Source organism: Pieris napi, chromosome 7 (genome assembly GCF_905475465.1).
Source record: "Pieris napi chromosome 7, ilPieNapi1.2, whole genome shotgun sequence".
NCBI lineage: Eukaryota > Metazoa > Arthropoda > Insecta > Lepidoptera > Pieridae > Pieris > Pieris napi.
The window spans coordinates 382238-405112 of NC_062240.1; the positions used below are offsets into that span (position 1 = coordinate 382238).

The 22875-nt window shown below is 33.2% G+C and overlaps 1 protein-coding gene across 6 annotated transcripts in view; it reads left to right on the plus strand.

Annotated features, from left to right (window-relative positions):
• The window catches only part of LOC125051432 (CUGBP Elav-like family member 2), a 222034-nt gene that overhangs the window by 132228 nt on the left and 66931 nt on the right, over nucleotides 1-22875 (plus strand). For 3 of the 6 annotated variants that reach the window (XM_047651730.1, XM_047651731.1, XM_047651733.1), the window contains exons 3-6: nucleotides 2571-2977; nucleotides 6904-7006; nucleotides 9116-9236; nucleotides 14869-14951. In XM_047651730.1, the coding sequence (XP_047507686.1) occupies nucleotides 2844-2977; nucleotides 6904-7006; nucleotides 9116-9236; nucleotides 14869-14951 (441 nt within the window). In that variant the 5' untranslated portion in view covers nucleotides 2571-2843. Of the gene's footprint in view, nucleotides 1-2570; nucleotides 2978-5152; nucleotides 5306-6903; nucleotides 7007-9115; nucleotides 9237-14868; nucleotides 14952-22875 lie in introns of those variants that run through there. The other 3 variants (XM_047651734.1, XM_047651736.1, XM_047651732.1) reach the window with 2 other exon arrangements.

The window sequence follows — 22875 nt, forward strand, 5'->3', positions numbered from 1 at the left end:
AACGTTCTCGTAAAGGTGGGAACTGACCAAAGTTACGATGTGTAATGTAGCATTCGCATCGAGCGTGTAACGCATCGAGCATGTTACGCTGTGTATTAAAATCGGCGTAACATGCTCGTCAAACGTCTGTGCTCCGCTTTCGCCGCCAGTGTTCACGAGATGGCCGACAGCGAGGACGCGTTGGTATCTTTGATTCTAGTTAATTATTGTTTCTTCCAAATTAAGAAGAAGAAAAAACGTTACTGGAGATCAAACTTATTTAAAAACAGAGGCGTATGTGGTGGTTTGTCATTGATAGCAACTTTGAAAAACCAAATGATTACTGGACAGTATAAAAACTTTGTACGCATGTCTCTGATCGATTTTGAAGAACTGTTGAATTTATATGCTCTGGATGAGCTGGGTTCCACAACACTTCCTCTTTTCTTCCATTTTATAGAAAAATACAGAGATTTTTCTTTGTTCCACTCCATGTTTGATTGATTGATTGATTGACGTGTGATTACTCGCGACGCGCGTGCGCTCGGGACGACTTTTGACAAAGAGCGTACTGACCGAACCGCGTAACACTCAAAGGATTCGCCAAAAAACCGACTGCCGGGTGGAGCACTCAAAGCGAGCAACGAGCGGCTCGTTGCTCGCTGGTTTCCCCGTAACACGACGTACTGACTGCACGAATGCTCGCTGAGTAACATTACATTACATGTTACATTACACCTCGTAACATTGGTCAGTTCCCACCTTAACGGAAATACCCTGAATGCTCTTCAACCCTACACGTTGCTTGATGTCTCAATTGGCCAGTAATTACACAAACTAAAGCGCCCTTTGAACTAAGCATAGTGCAACCACTTTACTTTGTTAAGATTTTTCAGTCGACCCTACTCGCAAGGGCTCGCCGTATTGTAAACCTATCCTACTATACGCAGTGCATAGGGTTTTTAACAGAAAAACTAAACAAATCACTTATTGGTATGACTATGTTTTACCACAAATCATTTTATCATAAAAAGGCATTAAACTGAAGCCATAGATAGAAAACAAATACACCAGTATTTGTATTACAGAACAGACACACAGCTTAATCCTTCTAAACATTTTAATTAAACTTGCTAAGAACTTAGATTGAACACTAAGAAAGGGCTGACTATTTCTTGTTCTGCCCCACGGCCCACGGCCCACTTGATTCACAACATGACTAACCGTCGTATTAATATGATAAACATGTAACAATGTTTAAGATTCGATTCAATTCCTCTTTCATTTAACTGACAATAAAAAACTCTAATAATAAAGATAGTGACATAATAATGGATTAATTGTAATAGAAGATATTATAGTCTTAGGGATCGGAAGCGGAAGCGGTAAATATTTAAAAAAAACAAAGCACTTAGTCAACCTAGGAAGTTTTATTCCTTACAAAATGATTTTATTTAACTAATTACAACAAGATTATAATCGACCAAAAATAATAATTAACACAACTAAATAGAACAACAACTAAACACAACTGAAACGTCTGTCCTAGAGCCAATCGCAGAATCCCCCAAATCGGAAATCCCCCAATCCGGTGTTCCACTCCTTTTTTTTATAACCTCTTACTCGGTCCGGTTTGCTGAGTGGGGAATTATTCTAGGAATAGATTTTTAATATAGATAGACAAAGTTGCAGTGAAACGGTTATTTCTAAAAATAATACATAGTTTTATACAGAGTCAAAGCGAGGTCAACGCCCCTTGTTCCGTGACATTGGAGTGTAGAATTCGCGTGTTCAATAAAAAAATTGTCAATTTATGTTCATGAAAAAGGCGGTGCGGATAATTCGCGAAGCGAGGCACTGTGACCCCTTCGGTATTTCGTTTGAATGTTCAATTTAAATTAGAAACGAACGTAGGGTCGGATTTTTGACGTTCTTTTTCATTTGCTAATGTGATTTTGATTGCGTGGCTTTTGGAAAATACCATTTGATACAGTTGAATCTAATTTGGATAATATTTATTCAAATTTTATCCGTTTTTTATAAAGACTGTAACTTATATATTTCTTCAATAAGGTAAAAGTATTTCACAGAACAGTGCGCTGAGTTTCGCCCAGAAAACATTGTTCGAAATCTAAAGCAATTATATAAAAATATTAATTAATAACGATCAACACTCAAGTGCATTAACGTGTAATGTAATAATGTAATGCAGTTTTATAAAAACTCGTAACATCTACGCAATGAATGTGACACAGAAACTGGTGCCGTTGGCAACCACGCAACACCACTCAGCTGTTGGCACCGCTGCTTGCCCATTATCTGTTGAATTTCTGTTTAATGGAATTAAAGCACGAAACTCGGACGTTTTTCTGATAAACAACATCTTGATGCGCCAAATTAAAAGGCCTGATGCCAAATTATAATTACGTCTCAGGCCCTCGTGAATATGCCTTATGAAATAGGTGCACACTGCACATATCTTTAATACTAAGTAAACTTACATCTACATTTAATTTAAGTATTGCTATGATTTTTTGTCAGGCGTTATACGGCAATATCGCAACAGCCATTTTGAAATAATTCGTTTACAGATAGACAATGTGCGTATAAAGTGTTTGTTAAGCAAGAGTCCATAAGTGATAGTGTGTGAAAAAAAATGTGTCCGTGTGATCGGACAGGACACTGACCCGTGCGAAGTTTGGTTACCGGGGACGCGTCTGTCAGGTGGCAATGACGCGGGTAGCGGGTGTGCCCCCGCGCTTATCAGGAGATAAGGCGGTGGCTGATAAGATCGGCCTAGTGGCAAACGTAGGCAAGTCTTCACCGTGACCAGGCTGCTTGCTAGACAGCGGCCGCCGCCCGTCATGCTTCATTCGCTCAACGCACTCGCCGGCAAGATATCGCCGGGCGGCGGCCTCGACAACAACGCAAACAAACACACGCATCCGAACAGGAACCACAAGGCGTATGCGCCGTCATCACCCTACTCCAAAACTAAGTAAGTCTTAGATCTCACATATTAATTAGACTATGAAGCAAAGCGACTGCGTCACCTCAATCGATCGATAAGAGCAAGATACTGAATATAAAGTTCAATAAAAAACTACATCCAATATCTTATATAACTTAACATATATATTATAAGATAACTTAAGCACTAATCTGATGATATCAACTATATCATCTTTTACCGTATATATAATTTAGTTACTATTTTAAATGCTTGATAATATGTATTGTAGAAAAAAAACTTTATTGAATGTAACATGATCGACATTTTTAGAATGAGAAAAAAAATGTGGATGTTTTGTGATAAGATTTATTTGTTAGATACTTTCGTAGCCAAAAATATAGGCACCTGTGAACAAATATTGTGTAACTTCACTACAGATTAATATATAAAATATGCTCGAATCTAGTAATGCACTCTAAAATAGGGAATGGATTAGTATCTAAATGGTTTAGGTTCTTAGGTTCTTAGGTTGTAAATATTACAATATTAGGCAATGTACTGGTTTTTACAAGCTTAAACATTTTATTTATTTTAGAATTACTTCTTTAAAAGTAGTTGTAGTAATAAAAATAGTTTTTCTAAATTAATATACAGTCCTATGAAATGACTGGTATATACAAGTACTTTCATAACCTGCGATAAGATAGGCTGTTAAAATAACATAATCTTGTGACGGGTTGAGTCAATGAGGTGATGTCACGATACCTCATGGAGCCGAAACTCTTTAAGAACAGGAATTATGAAAACTGTGGAAAAAAAATTAAGTTTAAAAAAAGGTAAAGCAATTTTATAACACTGTAAAGTCAATTGAAATCTAGTTGGTTCACCTGGACTTATCGCAACCCTAGACAGCTGCTCCGGTAGGGTCCTGCAACATGTTAGCATACATATAAATATGATAAATTTACCCTTATTAATTTACTGATTGTATAGAAGTGTGTTACACTAACAGAAACCGTTATTTTGGTCTCAAATTTCTTGCTGCTTTTTATTCAATACAATATATCTTGTTATATCGCATATTTTTTAACTCTTTATTATTATAAACAATCTGAAAGAACAAGAATCAAAGGGATATTTTCTCAACAAACGTTCTATTTTACTTAACTCATTCACTATTGTGGCCTAATTTAATGTTAAAATTTCCATAATTTGGAACTACTGTACAAGTGTTTTCGTCGATTGCAAGATAAGTAACTCACGGGGATTGCACGTGTATTAATAGACATACCCAATAGCATAAAATATATACTAGTATTTATATATATATTTCGTTACTTTCAATTTTCAATCAGGCCCTGTCCTAAGTGCTAGGGTAATAGGTACTAAGGATAGTGCTATGATATCATCCCAATTAATAATTTCTTTAAGTGACTTATTCTGATATCGAAACATTTTGGGCTGTACCATTAATTATTTATGAATTGTACCAAAAATTTCCGATGTTTCAAAATCTAATAATAATTTAAATTTAGTCAGTAATAATGATTAAATTAACTAATAGGTAATCAAAACACAAACATCACCCCCAAATCCCTGGGGTGTGATAATTTTGTTGCGAACTATTTAGCGTAGATTAATATTCAAACATACATTGCAGATTGTAGATAATAATAATGGTAGTTATCATGATATGAAAACAACATTTTATCGAGCTTCAAATGGTCGTAGTTGTTCTTACAACAAATGGCAAAATAAAGCAAATGTTGCACGTTTCTACAGGGTTATAAGCAATCATACACCATTAGAGAAAACTTTGTGCACATTATGAGACAATTTATAATGTGTGTCAAATATGACATCACATTGAGGAATCGATTTACGAAAATGTTTTGCCTATTTCTACATCAAATTCTTACAATATATATTTAATAGTAGATACGATTGAAAATATTTTATATACTTTTTGTGAAAATAAAAGAATATATTAATTGTTGGTATTAATTTAATAAAAATTTTTATTTTATTTATAATGCTTGATAATATTGGTAAGTTGATTTACTCAATTATATTTATAAAATGTTGTAGGTTGGTCAACGCCTGAAAATAAACTATTGAAATGTAGACATTCAAACAAGCTGTTAAAGTACAAAATCGCTTGAGTTGTGCATCACTTTTAATTCTACCGTAATAATGACAGTAAAAATGCAATAATGTTAGGCAAGTGTGTTCGGTTTGGAACGAGACGCGTTGATCGTGTTATAAAGTGATAATGTTATCAGGAGATATATTCCCTCTTATCAGTGATAACGTGAACGCAAATATGTACTATGGGTACAAGCCAGGCTCGGCAAGATATACTAAACGTTTCAGGTAATAATGTGACAGAGTATACATTTTTGAGGTTACGTTTAATGTTTACGTTGTTAAGAAATTTAAAAGACTTTCTGTCTTTTCAATATCTTATTTTCGTGATTTCATCTATAACTTGTTATTATTTTTATTTGGTTTGTTACATGCATACAAATTGTTATTACATATATAATAGTATCAATCGCTTATACTGGGAATAAATAAGGCGCAACTGCGTTTCTCTGTGAATACAAAAGATTTATTTACAAAAGAAATATCTATTAATTTACATTTAATAAAAAAATATATATTTACAAATTATTCACTCACCTGTGAATACAAAAGAAATGACATAAATTAAACATCGTCGATCAGACGGCAAAGACAACATTACAAAAGAGTTTATATAAAATACAATATAGACAAGAGTTTGTATAGGAAAATATATTATGTTTTCCTTACACATATATTAAAATATGGTACTAGTAAAATTCGACAGGACGGTGATGCTAAAATGGTTGCAGCAAAACAAACCAAAATAGTTTGAACTACCTGGTTTGCTAACAATTTGCTTATATTATATTCATCCTATCCCATGATATTTTACAGAAATTATCTATTTTTCAAGATAAGTTTTTTCATAATTTAGTCGAATTCTTTTGAATTATAAGCTTTTGTTGTCTTACATGAATGAATCGTGAAAAGAGACAAAATGTTGATCTCTCTTTAACGGTAATGATACTACCACTACCTAAACTTTGAAACCTAATAAAGAAGCAGACATAAAAATAAGTTTATCAAAACAAAAGATCTATAGCGCAATATGTTAAATCAAATAGTTAGCGTAACAGAATAACCTGATAACTTTTGTATCGATATCTAACGCTTGAGTAGCGATCATGTAGCGGGCATGTTTAGAAGTAAACGGCACCAAAGTTCTTCAATATTTGTTTTTGATGTGAAACATCTATAGCCGCACGTAAAACCGATTTCTGGCGTGGCGACGCATACCGTGGCGACCCGTCGCCACGCTATATGATGGTATATATATACAGTCTATATGCAGTAGTGTGTACCGTGTGTGTTTCGTCACTGAGTAAACAAATTAAGTAGTCACGACTTGAAATAAATTGGTAAATTTTTGTATTTAATGAAAATAAATGTTTATTTAATAAATAGTCATCGTTATCTAGAAAAAAAATCGTAATATTTTATTTTATCATTATGACATATTTAGTTCCTATCACAATCTGTTCTTTTCTGCATATTACTTTTACAAAATAATGTCGATTTTTCACATCTGCCAGGCGTCCTGTGACGCCTCACATTTTTTTTATGGGACAGGAGGCAAACGAGCAGGCGGTTCACTGAGAGTTTAGTACTTACTGCCCCCATATACACCTTTAAGACCAGGAGGCTTGCAAGTGCGTTGCCGGCGTTTGAGTTAGTGGTATGCTGCTCTCTTTAACGCCACTAAGTCGTTACGATTGGAAAATATATGTAAAGGCAGTTGGTTCCATTAAACGATGCTGCGCGGCAAGAAGTGTCTTCAAAATATGTGTAGTAAGCTATCAGGTAGATTAAATATAATTCTAAAAGGCTGTTTCTGTTTGTTTCAGTGGGATAAATAATATGAATATAAATAATAACAACAACTGTACGAGTATCAATAACAACAACAATGACGAGACATCGGAGATGCCGGACCCTGACTATATTAAGGTAATTTTTAATCTATTTTAATTTCAATACGAGTACATTAAAAAATGTCTAATAAAATACATGCTTTTTTAAAATAAAAAATTAAATAACTTTTAATATTATGTACACGTTAAACTTAGAATTTAGTTGTTTATGAAACAATTTTGATGATACCCCTAGAAATTCAAAACCGCTTGGCGCCACTAAGGTGATTTACTAAGCGTCTACTTAGTGGCTAGCAGCCTCACAGAGGTTATATACGGTACTATCTTGCCACTAAGTGTCTTGATTCAGGTTGCACTATCTTATATACAGGGATTAAGGAAGTGATAGGTAATTTTATGTATATAGGTGTTTTTAGAAATATTAAGCAAATGGATTACTTATACTAGATAGTAAATTTATTTGTATTAAGTAAACATTTTATTGATTCAAAGATAAATTCAATCAGAAGAAATATTTCGCCGTCTTATACTTCCTCAGTCTTTAACTAATCGGGCATTAAATTACTTATGTATAGGCGATGAATTCTGAAAACGGCTATTAGTGTTTCTAAGTGCGTTCTACTCAAGTCAAATATTTGGCCCAAACCAATGATGAGTACTTTATCAAAATGGTAACCGACTAAGCATTAAAGAGGTTGAAAATCTCGTTATATACTACAAATCTCTGGAAAGCCTCAAGTGTAAACACATCCCGATTCCTTGATCCGGGCGAGTGTTCCTTACGCCGCGCTCATAAATCCTGCCGCATTAGCCGACTCTCCGTGTGTTTGTATCGCATATACAAATGCTAATGGTGCTATAATCTACTTTAGTGTCCGTAACATATTTGACTTGAAAACTGCAAAATTTAATTGTTCCATTTTTATTACTATTATTAATATGTTATTTTATTCTAATCGTATATGAAGTAATTTTACTTTACAATAATGAATGCCATATAGGAAATAATGCATGATAGTTACAAATATTTTCTTAATTTTTCACAGTGTATCAATAATTGTAATGTCGAAATTAAATGGTGAATGATTAGATACGCTTTAGTAAAACGAATTATTTCTTAATTAAAATGTTAAAACTACATTACTCACTTTAAGAATAGTTTTATTTATAATTGAAAAGAAGGTGGAATTCATTGAAACAGAAGTTTGAAATTGTTACTTAAGTAAAGAATTGTTAAGCAGTTGATGTTAATAATTAAACGTTTCACTTTCTCTGAAACTAAAATGAAAAGTTAAATCCCTCCAGACAGTTATGATATTGTCTCATTTTAAACTTGAAAATGTCATTTAATCTTGTGGAATTTTGTAGATGAATTACAAGTTTTGAAAGCTTTTTAAGTATTTAAATTGGTAATAGCGGCCTAAAAATATTAATATACAGCCGTTAATAGGGACCAACGCGAACTTTGATTATTATAATGATTATTCTTATATAGTTGTTAGAAGATGTTTATCGTAATAGCCAATACTTAAGTCTATATACAAATTGTAATAGAAATAAATAACATGCCTTTGTATATCGTAAATCTGCAAATGGCAGAAACGAACTTTTATCCCATAAACAAAGTTTGACCCTCTGTAAATAGTTATATTTTCGTGATAGCGAATATACCTGTACGTATAATCTGTGTAAAGGTTGTTATCACGAAACTCGAGGGATCAGCGATGCGATACTTCAGGTGACCTACATTGTGCGATAACTTATCAAGGGAATGCGATTCTCACATCGCTCGGTATAACCAAATATGCCTACACAAACACACCAATATACACATGTGTTGTGAAAGCGTTTTGAATTGGGCCCTAAATAACTAGAAATAATGCTGCTAAAATTATCGATACGGTTACATTTTTCATACAATTTTTATAATTTAGTACTAGAATTGTATTCAAATCATAAATATTCATGGGTGCGTTTAGAGCCTTATAATATTATATTAGTCTATAAATATTATTACTTGTCTACAAAATCAATTATTCAATTTTACATGTCGACCTTATCGTGTGGTCGTTAGTTTTAAGTATCGTAGGTGGATCATATTGTATGATCAAATATGTCCAGATGATATAAGAGGAGTGGTAGATGTTTATTATTTAGTTAACCAGAAGACGGTTTAATATTTCAGATGTTCGTTGGGCAAGTACCTCGAAGTATGGACGAAAATGACTTACGGCTGATGTTTGAGGAGTTTGGTCGGGTGCATCAGATTAACGTGCTGAGGGATAAGATCACTGGTGCTAGTAAAGGTTTGTACTTAATTATTTAATATCTATGGCTTTAAACTTAAAGACTATACAATGTGTTCGAAATTTATTAATTCGTTTAGAAATCTATAGATTAAACGAATTAATAATAATTATACAATAATAATTTATACAATACTTTTTTTGGATCATTTATTGATGAATTCAAGAAAGTATTTACTCAAAAGACTTTATTGGTCTCTGAGAAAACAAGTTTCTGTGACTGGGCAAATGAGGAGTTACACAGGAAAAGGTTAAAATTATATGAAATCTATGACGAAATGCAATATAACACTAGTGTGGAATTTAGGGAATATGTTAGGTTGTATTCAAATAATTTCAAAAAAGATTGCAAAACTGCAAAGTCTCAATATTTAAGTTCAAAAATAAAAAATAGCATGGATAAAGTAAAAGCTACCTGGAAAATAATAAATGAAGAATCAGGTAAAACGTCTGACAAACGAACTGATTATATGTTAAAAGTTAAAGGGAAGTTAATAAAATCTGACCCAGAGGTAGCTTCTTCTTTTGAAGAGTTCTTTACAAATGTACCACTAAATACGACCAAGTCCCTAGATTCTTCACCTGCTGCTGCGATCTCATTGCTAGAAAAATGTGTACCTGAATGTAATATTAAATTTCAGTTTAAACATATAACTTGTAATGATATCGTTAAAACTTTTAAGCTTATTAATTTAAAAAAAAGTAAAGATATATGGGGTATGTCAACAGTCATTTTAAATTCCGTTATTAATGTAATAAGCTCTGAATTGTCTATAATTTTTAACGGCTGTATCGATTGTGGAGTCTTTCCGGACGAAATGAAATTAAGTAAGATTACACCGTTGTTCAAGGCAGGTAGTGAGTCTGATCCGTCAAACTTCAGACCTGTTTCCGTGCTCCCTGCGTTGAGCAAAGTTTTTGAAAAGATAATGCTAGACCAGCTTTCTTTACATTTTAATAAAAATAAACTCTTACATAATAAACAGTATGGTTTCACTAAGGGTCGCTCCACAATCGATGCCGGTGTGAAGTTGATTTCGGACATATTTAACGCCTGGGAAGAATCATATGATGGAGTCGGCGTCTTTTGTGACCTGTCAAAGGCCTTTGACTGTGTTCATCCTGATATACTCGTTGGAAAGCTTCAACACTATGGCGTTGATGGCAAAGCTTCCAGCCTGATGAATTCATATTTAAAGGGAAGGATCCAAAGAGTTCATGTCAATGGAGTCACCTCTCCGGGTTCGCAGGTATCAATGGGCGTCCCCCAAGGATCGATTCTCGGGCCTTTCTTATTTCTGATTTACATAAATGACCTCCCATTCTTTGTCAACGAAGTTCATGAGATGGTATTGTTTGCTGATGACACTTCACTTCTATTTAAAGTGAATAGGAATAACGTATTATTGGACGACGTAAACAATTCTATCTCTCGTATAGTTAACTGGTTTAATGTAAATAACTTATTGCTTAATGAGAATAAAACAAAATGTATTAGATTTACAACTACTAGCGTAAAGCGAGATATTGGTAACCTGAAAATTAAGGACAGTGAACTAAACTTTGTTGACAAAACTGTTTTTCTAGGCATAACAATAGATAGTAAACTCCAATGGGGCCCACACATAGAGACTCTTTCGAATAGGCTGAGCTCTGCAGCATATGCAGTAAAGAAAATCCGACAGTTTACTGATGAGGACACGGCTAAAATTGTGTATCATAGCTACTTTCATAGCGTTATGTCGTACGGCATTTTATTATGGGGTGCTGCTGCAGAGGTTCAATCCATATTTGTGCTGCAGAAGCGGGCTGTTCGGGGTATTTGTTGTGTTTCTCCGAGGGAGTCGGTACGGAATAAGTTTAAGGAATTAAATATTATGACACTATCTGGTCAATATATTCTTGAAGCCTTGTTGTATGTCCAAAAACATATAAACGATTTTAAAACAAATGGTGACTTTCACCAGTATAATACGCGAAATAGAACTAATTTGAGTGTACGACCAACCAGGCTCCAAAAGATAAATCACTCCTTATATGGAAATTGTATTCGTTTTTACAACAAACTCCCAAGCGCAATTAGAGAATTATCACTAAATAAATTCAAAGTCCTCGTTAAACGAAAATTAATCAACAAAGCTTTTTATAAATTTGAGGACTACTTAAATGATCCTAATCCTTGGGATTGAATTGCTCCAGTTCAAACAATTTGTATGACAATACTTGGCGATTAAAAAGAGTGGCGGAAAGTTTCTTGCCAGTTCTTCTTACCCGCTCTACGCCCTTGACTTGCGAACTGGTAGTAAATGTAAATTTACGATTAATTTAACTTGACTATTCAAAAGTGTACTTAGTTACCTACTTGAATAAAGATATTTTGAGTTTGAGTTTGAGTTTGAGTTTGAATAGTGGTTTCTTGGATAATTTTATATTATATTTCATAATCTACTTACAAAAGCATAATATAATATGAGTAAAAGAAATCTTCTTTTACTTAGATAGTACGAACTAAAATTCAAACACATAGTGTTTATTAAATTTATAAGGGTTTGTTTGCCTAAATTCTCCTGTACACTCGTTATTATTTATATTCAATTCCTTATGAAGCATAGGTCGTTCTTATGTGTAATAAGATAGAAGAGAAGCTGTAGAAAAAAATATATTGAGAATGCGCATAGTTTTTAAGGTATTTTAAAATAAATTCATCCCATTCAGTGTGTGGAAGCAATTTTACCGACCTGAAGCACTCGTATACGCAAATAATATAGTGCCATTTCTTTCTGCGAAACTGGAGACGGGACATTCTCGCTTGTGTATCACTTTTGACATTTTTCTTTGGAAATATCTCAAGAATAAATTTTTTTGTTGAAATGGGTCATCACTTTACTTGCGCCTACAGTTTAGATTTGTTCAATTTAAGATAAATAAGTAATTTTACTAAATTAATCTTTGTAATCTTATCTAGTTATTACTTCCAAAAATAGAAAAAGGTACTGCAACAAAACAGTCTCATAACACATAAGATGTACGTGTTGTCATTTAGAAATTTGTTCATGGCATAGTTAAGGCCCTGTAATAGTTTGTAGTACGAGCAACGTGGAGTAGATTTTAAACGTAGATTTCAAACAAAGCGGCTTATAACGTAACCTAACGCTTAATCATTACCTCGCTCGCGAATTGAGTCTTATTAACCAAAGTCGGTTAATTAACGTGTCGCGAGCACCTACAACCGTAGACTGAGGCGCAGACGAGTGTACAATTATTACTCACTTCAAAAGCCTACGTGATTAAAAACGTACCCTTTTCTTTGAAGTCGAGTTCAAGCCTCGGTTCTTCGTGTAGGATACGATCCGCAAATATGTTACGAATTATTAAACTTTGTAACATATATAGGAAAGCTTTTTAATATTGACATCGCTATTTAATTTATTTTCACTTGGGAAGCGTCGTTACTGCTCTGTAACACGACTGGAATCAAGTCCGAAGAGAAATAAAAATTTGTATTGCATGGTGCTGGATTTTGTTTTGAAGAATATCTACAAACAAATGTACTAATAAAATTCCAGAAACTTGCAGAACTTATCGTTACAAACCTATTCAGGTGTTATCTAATCTATGATATTGATATAATTGAAGCTGTACCTTCAATTTACATATTACAAAATCGAAATCGGGGTTCATATTTGCACGAGTCTATGTCGCTGTAAACAATCTAAATAAATATCAAATATCTGAAATAATACGCGCCCAGTTTAGTAATTTTATTAAAACCCACTGAGTTAACAAAATTCCCGTTTAATTAAACGAGCGATGGACGAGAATAGAAATGATATAACAGAGTGTCAATTAGTTTTTTTTGTTGAAGAAACTTCAGAAATTTTCCTGAAGTTCGTCGGCTCGATTAATTCAAATTCAGTTCGAATGCTTTCGTTTTCATTCGAGTGTATTAGAGCAGCATAATTGTAATTTGTCTATTCGTCTTTTTTTAATGAACATTTTATCATTTGCGCAACTTTTTTCCTTACTTATATCGGCATATAATATTATATTAAGTTGTATTTTAGGCATTTTTAAAACTTTATTGACAAATCTCGGCAATAGTAACCTTTAGTAATGAAATATTAAGGTTAAATTTTATTAGGGTACCCGTAATTTTTTCGGATATCAGATTCTATGATACTATAGATTCCTCATTATCATTTCTCATAGTGTTTCTCTTTCGATGAACAATAGAACCGAAAAAAGAAAGCGTTTCTAATAAACTAATCGCCACCAACTATGCCATTGAGAAGGCAGTTGTCACCCAAGTTAGCTAATACTCGTCTCAAACATCATAAATGTTACGATGAAATGTTATTGGTACAACTCGCAATATAGTACGTACCTAAGTTTCTACTCGAGTCTTAATACTTTCATGAGTGAAACGGTTCTCTTGGACTTGTTTCTTTAAATTACGGCTCAATTTAGACCCTCTAAGACTCGCCTGATATTGTTTCTTCCGACAATGCCGCGCATGTTACATGTTGACGTTTTTGCTGCTTTGTTGAAACTCTTTTGTACGGGTTTCCTTTTGTAAGTCGCATACAAATAGCATATCTTTTGTTTAATTCTTTGTAGCCTTAAACTTGGTTCTATGAAATTCAGGTATATTTTTCATCTTTTAAAGGCGGTTAAATAGTGAAATTGAAATCTGAGGTCTTTTGAAATACCTGCAAATAATAAAGAAAATCCGAAGTAATTATTTTCTACACATAGTTCGCTAGATACTAGATAGATACATTTTACGAGTTTAACAACAGGTGTTCAATTCGTAAAATGTATTTAGAATATTGTCGTGTAATGTCAATGCCACTGTTTTGTAAACAATTCTAATAATATCATGTTATTGTTGCTTTTTGTATCGATCGCTTTCTATTTTTATAATTTGTAGCCATTTTAATGGAGATTTTTAAGAGTCTGTCCATCACAATATTACTAATCGTCGACATTGATTGTAGCGCCATCTTTGGGTAATTTTGTAAAACACTAATTTCCTTTTTAATAAAATCTTGTACGTATATTTTAGATACAGTAAAACTTAAAATTTAAGTACCACCAATTATTTCTTATAAATGGACCAAGCAATTATCACGCTTTTTACGGTAGGCATTCAAGGGACAATTTCAACTGTGAAGCATATAATTATCGCTGAAGCTACCTAAGTATTTAACATTTCACGTACTTATGTTCCGACTTTTAACAGCTTATTGTACTTGATTTTATTTCGCCTATCCTTACTACTATATAAAGGTTGAATAAAAATATGTTTAAGTATTTTTTAACAATAACTATTAAATACTTAAGAAGTCAAACGTTAGAGTTATCTATATAGAATATTATTTTGTCATTTGATTCGATCACGTTTGTAAAATTGAATGTAACAGTCTAAAGGGTGTATGTTCAGTGTTTTTTTGTAATAGATGTCTATACATTATAAGTAAGTCATATCTAGTGTAAGTGTAGTCAGTAATTTTAATTATACAATGATGTAATAGAAATATTAACTGACGTGTGGACCGTCCCATGTAATATATTTGTATGTACGTTCGCTCGGTGTGCTGTTACGTCATGTAAGCGTTCGCTTCTGTTCCAGGATGCTGTTTTGTGACGTTTTTCACGCGAAAAGCAGCCCTGAAAGCGCAAGACGCTTTGCACAATATCAAAACTTTGTCAGGGGTAAGTGCGTTTTATGTTCATTGTTTTTGGGGTCACCGATATGCTCAGAGTGGTGTTAATGTGAACTCCAGCTTTGATAAAGAAGATTTTTACGTGTGAAAAATATTGGTGGCCCCTTTTTGTAATGCTAATGATCCTATACTGCGTAATTCTAGTATTTTTTAACAACGGATGATGTTTTGTGTGTTAGAAATTGTATGTTTTTTTATTACTATATTCATCATATAACATCATTTAACAAACGAGGTAAACCTAAACTTTTAACAATACGCAAATGAAACAGACGGTAAATGAAAATTTAAATTTAATTTTTGTTTTTTGTTTCAAAAGCATTGTTTTGATAACACCATATATAATTTCAACTCTTAAATCGATGTTAAACGCGTTTTTTGTCAATTCTGAGACATGAGATACCATAAGTTTTCAAAATTAATTTTATGATTACGTAAAAAACAAATTACCAACAATTAATTTTGGGAGTAAATTAAACGTTTTTATGTCATACTGAGACATTTTAGTTTACAAGTTTATAACAAATAAGTACATTGATGAAATCGAATGTTAAAACGTACGGAATCCACAGTAAGGAGTTTAACGCAATGAGGGACGTGAAAATAGCTGCGATGCCATTTCAGACGCGAATAACCGTGACAGTATATCCTTTCTCGTTTCACTTCTCATCGGAACCTGTTGCAATATCGAAACATAACAATTTTCATTATTACATTACACGATCGTGGCACAAACATCGTCCTATCGATTGTTAGCGAGCACAATCGAATTACCGATTCTTTTATTCTGAATTTCCTCGGTCTTCCCACTCGAAGTCTTCGTTCGGCGATAATTCAATTCTATTATATTATCGGGGTGGTTTTTTCTCTCTCGATTGATTCCATCTCTTTGATCGGGAGCGGCGGGCAGGTACGTCGAACGGTTTCCACCGAATTGGAGGAAAATATTTGCTGATTGTGGGAATTGTTGGCGTCTTATTTATGCCCTCTCGAAGCGATTACGTGGACGTCTAATTGTATGAGCTTTTGTTCGTCGATCTTTGTTCGTCGAGTGTTTTCGTAGCTCTGTTTACGATGCGTAATTATTGTTTTCCAACCCTCGATCCTAAGACAACAATTTAATTTCCTTGAATTTCTGTATACCTTAGTACCTCACCACCGTTAATTGTCGTCGTTGTTCCTAAATATAAAATATTGAAGGATGAGTATTATGTTATGTAAACACCTGATAGCAGAAATGATCTATGGTCAGAAACGACCAGTCACGACTGTACGGCGTGACGTCAGTGCCTCGGCTAGACAAAGAGAATACACAACTTAGAACACAAACATGGCACCAAACGCCTATAATAAACTACCTTTTATTAAAACCTTTAGTTCGTGACTCTCCTGAGATAAGTCCTTTACAGTCCATCAGAAACCCCAAAATATATAATATTTACATATGTCAGCCTCCTTTAACAAGTGTACCTTTAGTAATATGGTAATTACTGGGGTAGGTTGAAACTTAAGTAAATGTTTTAGCTAGAATAATCTTATCAATTTTACGCTGGAATTCCCAAAAAGGTTTCCTTGTAACTTGCAACTGTTGTTGTTTAAACACCTTAAAATATTAAGTTGTGAGATAATTAACTTTGAATCCTAAAGATAACTTATAACGTTAAATAAAAGCATTAAACGACAGCGCTCACTTGTTGAAGTCCACTAATAGCTCGGACTATTTGTAAAGTATAAAGACGTTAGTTGAAGTTTTTAGTGGTTCCGTTTCTTCTTTACGGAAAATACAGAATATCTTGTTTTTCATAATTATGGTATATTTTGTCTTAAGTTCGACATTGTTATAATTTTTTTTTTGTGTAAATTATTGATATTTTTATCCTGGCACTGAAGCAGCAATAGAAATCAGAAGAATATAGTTAATTCGTTCGAAAGCGTTTAATCTGTGGTTATATTTGCCTATAAATCATTTCTACTAATATTGCTACTCTGAAAATACTCTAACATATCATATAGGCACTAATAAACATTTTACTAAATTTAAAGAAAGAATTTACCGGTTTTTACCTAATAAAATAGACATAATTGGAGCTATTATTTTCTATTATATCTTAACTAATTTAGTTTTATATAAGGTTTTAATTGTAGGAAGTTTAACAAAAATGTTAACTATTTTTGTTCTACATTAAAGCAAGTATAATTCATAGTTTGAAAATAAAATATATGTTATATTTTCGAAAGTCTGCAAAGTTTCCTAAACGAGTATATAAAATCAGTGAGCTTTACAAATTTTCCAATATCGTCTCATGAAGTTGTCAGTGTAAGAGGCGACGTGAAATCTTTAGCCGTTTGTCGACCGCTCCTCGAGTTATAATAAATCAATCTATCGGGCAACGGTGAGCGTTCTGAAAATGGAAAAAACTATATATCACCCGGATACCCGGGCACCGGCGGTCACGGGCGGACTCTGATCGATATACCCGGATTTTATGATCGAGTTTCCCCCGGTCTTAAGTAATTGACTCGCTCCATTAGTGAGGGAAGCCTTCCCAACTACTTTATAGATTTGTATTGATCGCTTTAACGTTTGGCTTTTGTTTGTAATAGTTTATGGGGGCTTTTCACTTAATGCCCTCTAGCCTTTGACCTTTACTCTAATCACGTGGAATATTAAAGCGTTTATCTATTACGAGTAACAGTAACTACCTAAACGTCGTAGCCATTATTTTCTTGATAAAAATCTTTCTTTCGTTTCCTTAATATGTTTATTGTATTTATTTAAATATATCATCATAATTAGTATTTTTTGTATAAGAACCCTTAAATCTTACCAACCACGCGATCGGTTAGATCCATGGCCCAGAAGATAAACTGCAATAGTATCTATTATCCCCTTTCCTAGAAAGGGACCTTATTAACTTAAGCTAGGTCTCCCATTGGGCCCGTGCGATGACAACTCCGGCAATATCCTCATGATATTATGGACGAGCCCTGTGGCTAGTATGCCGCTTTTGCAACTTTGAAAATTATTCTTGTGACGGGTTCTGTTTCAAAACACACGTGTGCCGAGGTGCGCCTCCATCCAGAAGATTTAGATTTTAATGTCATTTTCATGGCTCTATTCTCGGATACGGCGGGTCTCGGAAACTTGGGCAAGTCGAAGCAGCATACAAAATTCCACCCGTATCACCGCGACTGCATTTTTTGCCGCGCCATAACCACTATGTGGATCCAGCGCCTACTGAAGTATTTCCAAACTAATTCGACTTAGGGTCCTTCAAGAAAAGAGCGTAACAATTCATAAAAGGGAACTCACTGGCGACTCCTCTGGCATTGAGTGTCCATGGGCAGCGGTATCATTTAACATCAGGTGAGCCTCCTGCCCGTTTGTTCCGTTCCCACATACTCTCGCTGTCCTCCATACTGCTATCAGTAGGTTTCACTTTTGACAGTTTCAACAATCAATTATTTTAACAAAAAATGCTTGTATTAATTGGGCTATGAATTTATTTCTGAAGAGTGGCAGCCCTGAAATGACGTCGACTGAAGTTAGATTTATGACGGTGCCTCTTATAACTTTATCCCGTGTATTCAATCACAGCCCTAATGCGAGTTTGACTAGACATTAGTCAATCAATTTCTGATTTTTGTGAGTATGAGGAAGTATGTATGGCCAGAATTAAAAAGTGAGTGCAATGGAACATGTTCTATATAAAACTAGAGTATATAAACATGTAAAACTATGAAATTAATCATAATTGATTCAGCAATTCAATCGCAATCACCGATTCAAGAAGGACAACATTTTATCTTTTTTCTTTGACATAAAATTCTAAATTATATCTGTATAAGTATATATCTCGTATATTCAGTTTTGAATGAATCTGATTGATTTTATGCATCTTATAATAAAGTTTAGGTAGTTTTAAAATACTTTACTGGAAAACATTTATACTCTTTTAGATTTTAGATAAACATACTAAAAGCTAATTGACGTGATTTGTGAAATAAAACATTGAATGAAACGGAAAATTTACTGCCACGAAAAACGCTACCCGGTTGTAAAAAACATTATTTTCAAAAGAAAACCGTCGAAAATTCATTTATCGCTATTGACTTTTCGCATGCGATTTTTCCTAATATTTGATGGTTGCCAAAAGATAGGAATAATATTCGTTTTCACGAGTACCTTTTTATACTTTTTCACTTCCTTTTTATTTAATTACTGATTGAACTTGATACAATAATTTTTACTGTTACATTTTCAGTTGGATATACTTCCATATTATGTAACATAGAACCAATTTTCATTTAGATAGTTCGGGCTACTACATTGGCAATTTTTCATCTGATTCATATAATATCCCAGTTGTTAAAAACTTAATCTAAACCCCTATAAACCAATCTATAGGTCCATACAAAATTATCATACAGACCACCCGCTCGCATGCATCCAGCTAATTACATTTCTAGTCGTTAGCTGGAGCTTGCGAGGGGGAAAGTTGGAATCCCATGTCAATAAGTTTAATAGCTTCCAATATACAAAGGCTTTCGATACGAAGGTGGAGCACTTATGGCTCCCAACGGTGATTTTATAATGTAAGTTTGCGCTGAGTAGAGGACACGTTGTAGCTGAGCTACGAGCTTAGCTATTTGACCTAATTACTCAAGACTAAAACTGTCTTCCTGTAACGTTTCAACGGTGGAGTCGTCGAAAGCATTTAAATATAGATTTACATTGAGGAAATTCTTTATATCGCTAAAACCGAATAGTATTCATTTCTGTCCTACTTTTCATCTTACCTTAACGAAAAGGTTAGGCTGTTTTCAGATTATTTATCAAAAACAGAGTTTTGAAAATGTTTAATTATAATTAATTTAATATAATTAAACATTTGAAAAATTATTTAAAATGTAAAAGTAAGTGGTGTTATTTAGCTTACTTCCTTCCACTACTCTGCTTATTATTACCCTATTGTGAAGTTGAGTTTACGTAGACTTTGAACGGCTGATAATAAAACCCGACATGTTCAATATTTCGTCTTTATTAGACTTCTGTAAAGTTTAGTAATTATTAATACTTGAACAGAAGATACTCTTGAGAAGTGATTTTGAAGGCTATTTATTAATGGAATAAGTATTTCTATGCACCAATAAGTATAAAGGCTTGAGAAATGTAAAAATTGCAAAGGCTTTTTTGGTATGGTGGTAGCAAAATATAGCCTACGATATAGCGGCATATATTAATTACATATTTTATTTACATTCAAAACTCTCGTTAAACGTACATTAATCAATAAAGCTTTTTACGATTTAAATTATCCTAATCCTTGAGATTGACGACTTTGATTGGCTCAAAACTTGGTGATTAAAAGGAGCAGTCGCGTAGAGTTTCTTGCCAGTTCTTCTTGCCTGCTCTACGCCCTTGTCTTGCGAACTGGCAGTAAATGTAATTTCAAGATCAATTAACATCTTTTCTGTTGACGTTCATAAGTGTACTTAAGTTACCTATATGAATAAAGTATTTTGATTTTGAGTTTGAAAAGGCTTATTTAGGCATCGAAAACTAATGGGGCACACTCAAGTAAATTTAGTAGAATCTCTTAAAATGCAGATTTGTGCAATTTGATGGCTGTATGTAATTTAGATATCTATATGTCTAGATTAAGATAATAAAAGTACGAAACTGCTAAAATTTTAAAAAATTAAATAGAACATTCACAACCTGCTATTAAACGCTGTTAAATTGTGGAATGTCTTCAATTTTAAATATAAATTCTGAATAGATTAAACTTGTAAGAAATATGTGTTGAAAATTCCGGAGAATGTGGATAAAATTTAGGATGGAATTTTAATAAGAGTGGCACAGAGTAGCATTTTTTATTATAATTTAGTTATTATTCACAAAGTACGCACGTATAAAAATATATCCACTTTGCGTAAAGGTGGAATAGTAGCGTAAGAGATATATTAGCGTTGTAAAAAATGTATCAAAGGGAATTTGATAAAAGTTTTGTTTCATAAAATATGAATTCATAGTATGTTTTATTATTATTATTATAATATTAGAATAAAAAAATGGTTTCGCTATCAGGGTTAAAGTCGTGGTTAGAAAGTAATCATAAATACAAGTTTTCCAATTTTTTTTAGCCAAGCGTCAAAACACACCCTCCCTCAATAGTGTTTGATTGAAATTCCCGCTGTGTTTATTAAATGTATGGAATTTTGAATGTAACAGCGATAGGGTCGCGGGCCCTTAACATATTTCAAATTGTTTATACACTAATGAAGTATCTGCCTTATTAGAAAGCAAAGTCCATTAAATGTAAGCAAAACTTTTGCCAAAAAATTACGAGGGTCGACTGCACTCTGTGGAAATTCTTGTTATAACAATAATTATGAGTAAATTGTCCTTAGGTCTTCCTTTTAGGATTTGACAGCTTTCTTCATTATAAAATTAAGGTTAGCTAAAATTTTAAGTTAGGTACGTAATTTTTTATTTTCCGGTATAATAATCTCATTACGTGCCCGCTTTTGCGTAATTTGATAAAGAAAATCCTAACAAACTTTTATTTATTGAACTATAGTTCAATAAAGTTGTAGTATATCTTAGTAGCGGTCATACAGATATATACAATTTAAAGGAACAATTTTGAAATAGCGTAGCGTAGTGTTGTAACAAATGAGACACACACAAGGAAGTGCAAGTACTTTAAATGCGTGTTTGTATGTATAACTTATGGTGTATGGTATATGGTGATCCCTTTCGAAACCTACTCGTGGCGCCTACTAATTGACTAATTGAGAGGACCTGACGCGCCTCTAATCACTCGAATAATTACGGCTTTAGGGACTATGTGCCGTGTAACCTTAGAACTAATCGAGCCTACTTCGTAAAATATCCGGTTAACGTCCGTAACTAAAAAGTGTAAAAAATATAGTTTATTCTTGTATCCACCATGCCATCAGTAATAGAAAAATTTAATAAAATAATATTCTTTGTTATAATCTATAATTTTTTACATGTTTTGTGCATGGATGAATATTTTTTATTGATTGTATTTCCGAGAAAACCAAAAATATTATTTCCTATTTTGAAGTTCCATATTACCAATACGGTCGTGTGTAATATGTATTCGATATTGCTATTATATACGTAGTATATACCATAGCCCGAATAATATATTATATCATTTAAGATCAATTACTAAATAATCTAAAGAAATAATATACTGATTCACTGCACAAAACGCAACTATACCTTCGTTCTTCGTAGTCACGTAACATGTCATGTACAAATAAGTAATAAACATTTTCCTATTTGTAATATTAGTAACTGATGAGTTTACAATGTTTGACGTTGGTAAATTACTGGCAAGGTGATTACTTAACAATATCTGTTGTGTATGAAACTTGATAATATCGTGTATATTATTGAGATTGCGTGGGCGGTGAAACTCGGCGCAATTAAGATATCCCCCCGGATCCCTCCGAAGTAATCGCCTATTGATTTTAGATTTATGTCGAGACAGCTAGTCAGTCATCGGCTTAATGCCTGCGTAACTCCATCCAATGTAATGAACTCTGAAGGGTTAATATCTGGCATTGTTAGTGCCCGCGTAGCTATCTGCGCGATTTATTATTATATAACACTACTTGTACTAATTACCTGCTTTACACATATGAAGTGGTTAATGATTACATGTCTACCTTTAATATGCACTACAATTAAAACCATAGATTTTTTTTTAAGTTTGTTAGGTAATGTTTAACCCTAACATTTGAATAAAGTTTCAATAGATTTTTAAAATCATAATTTGTACTTGTTACTGACGAAATATTCCATGTTTAATTTTTCAACTGTCCAATTTATTCTGATCCAATAGTTAGCACTTATCGACTAATATTAAATAACT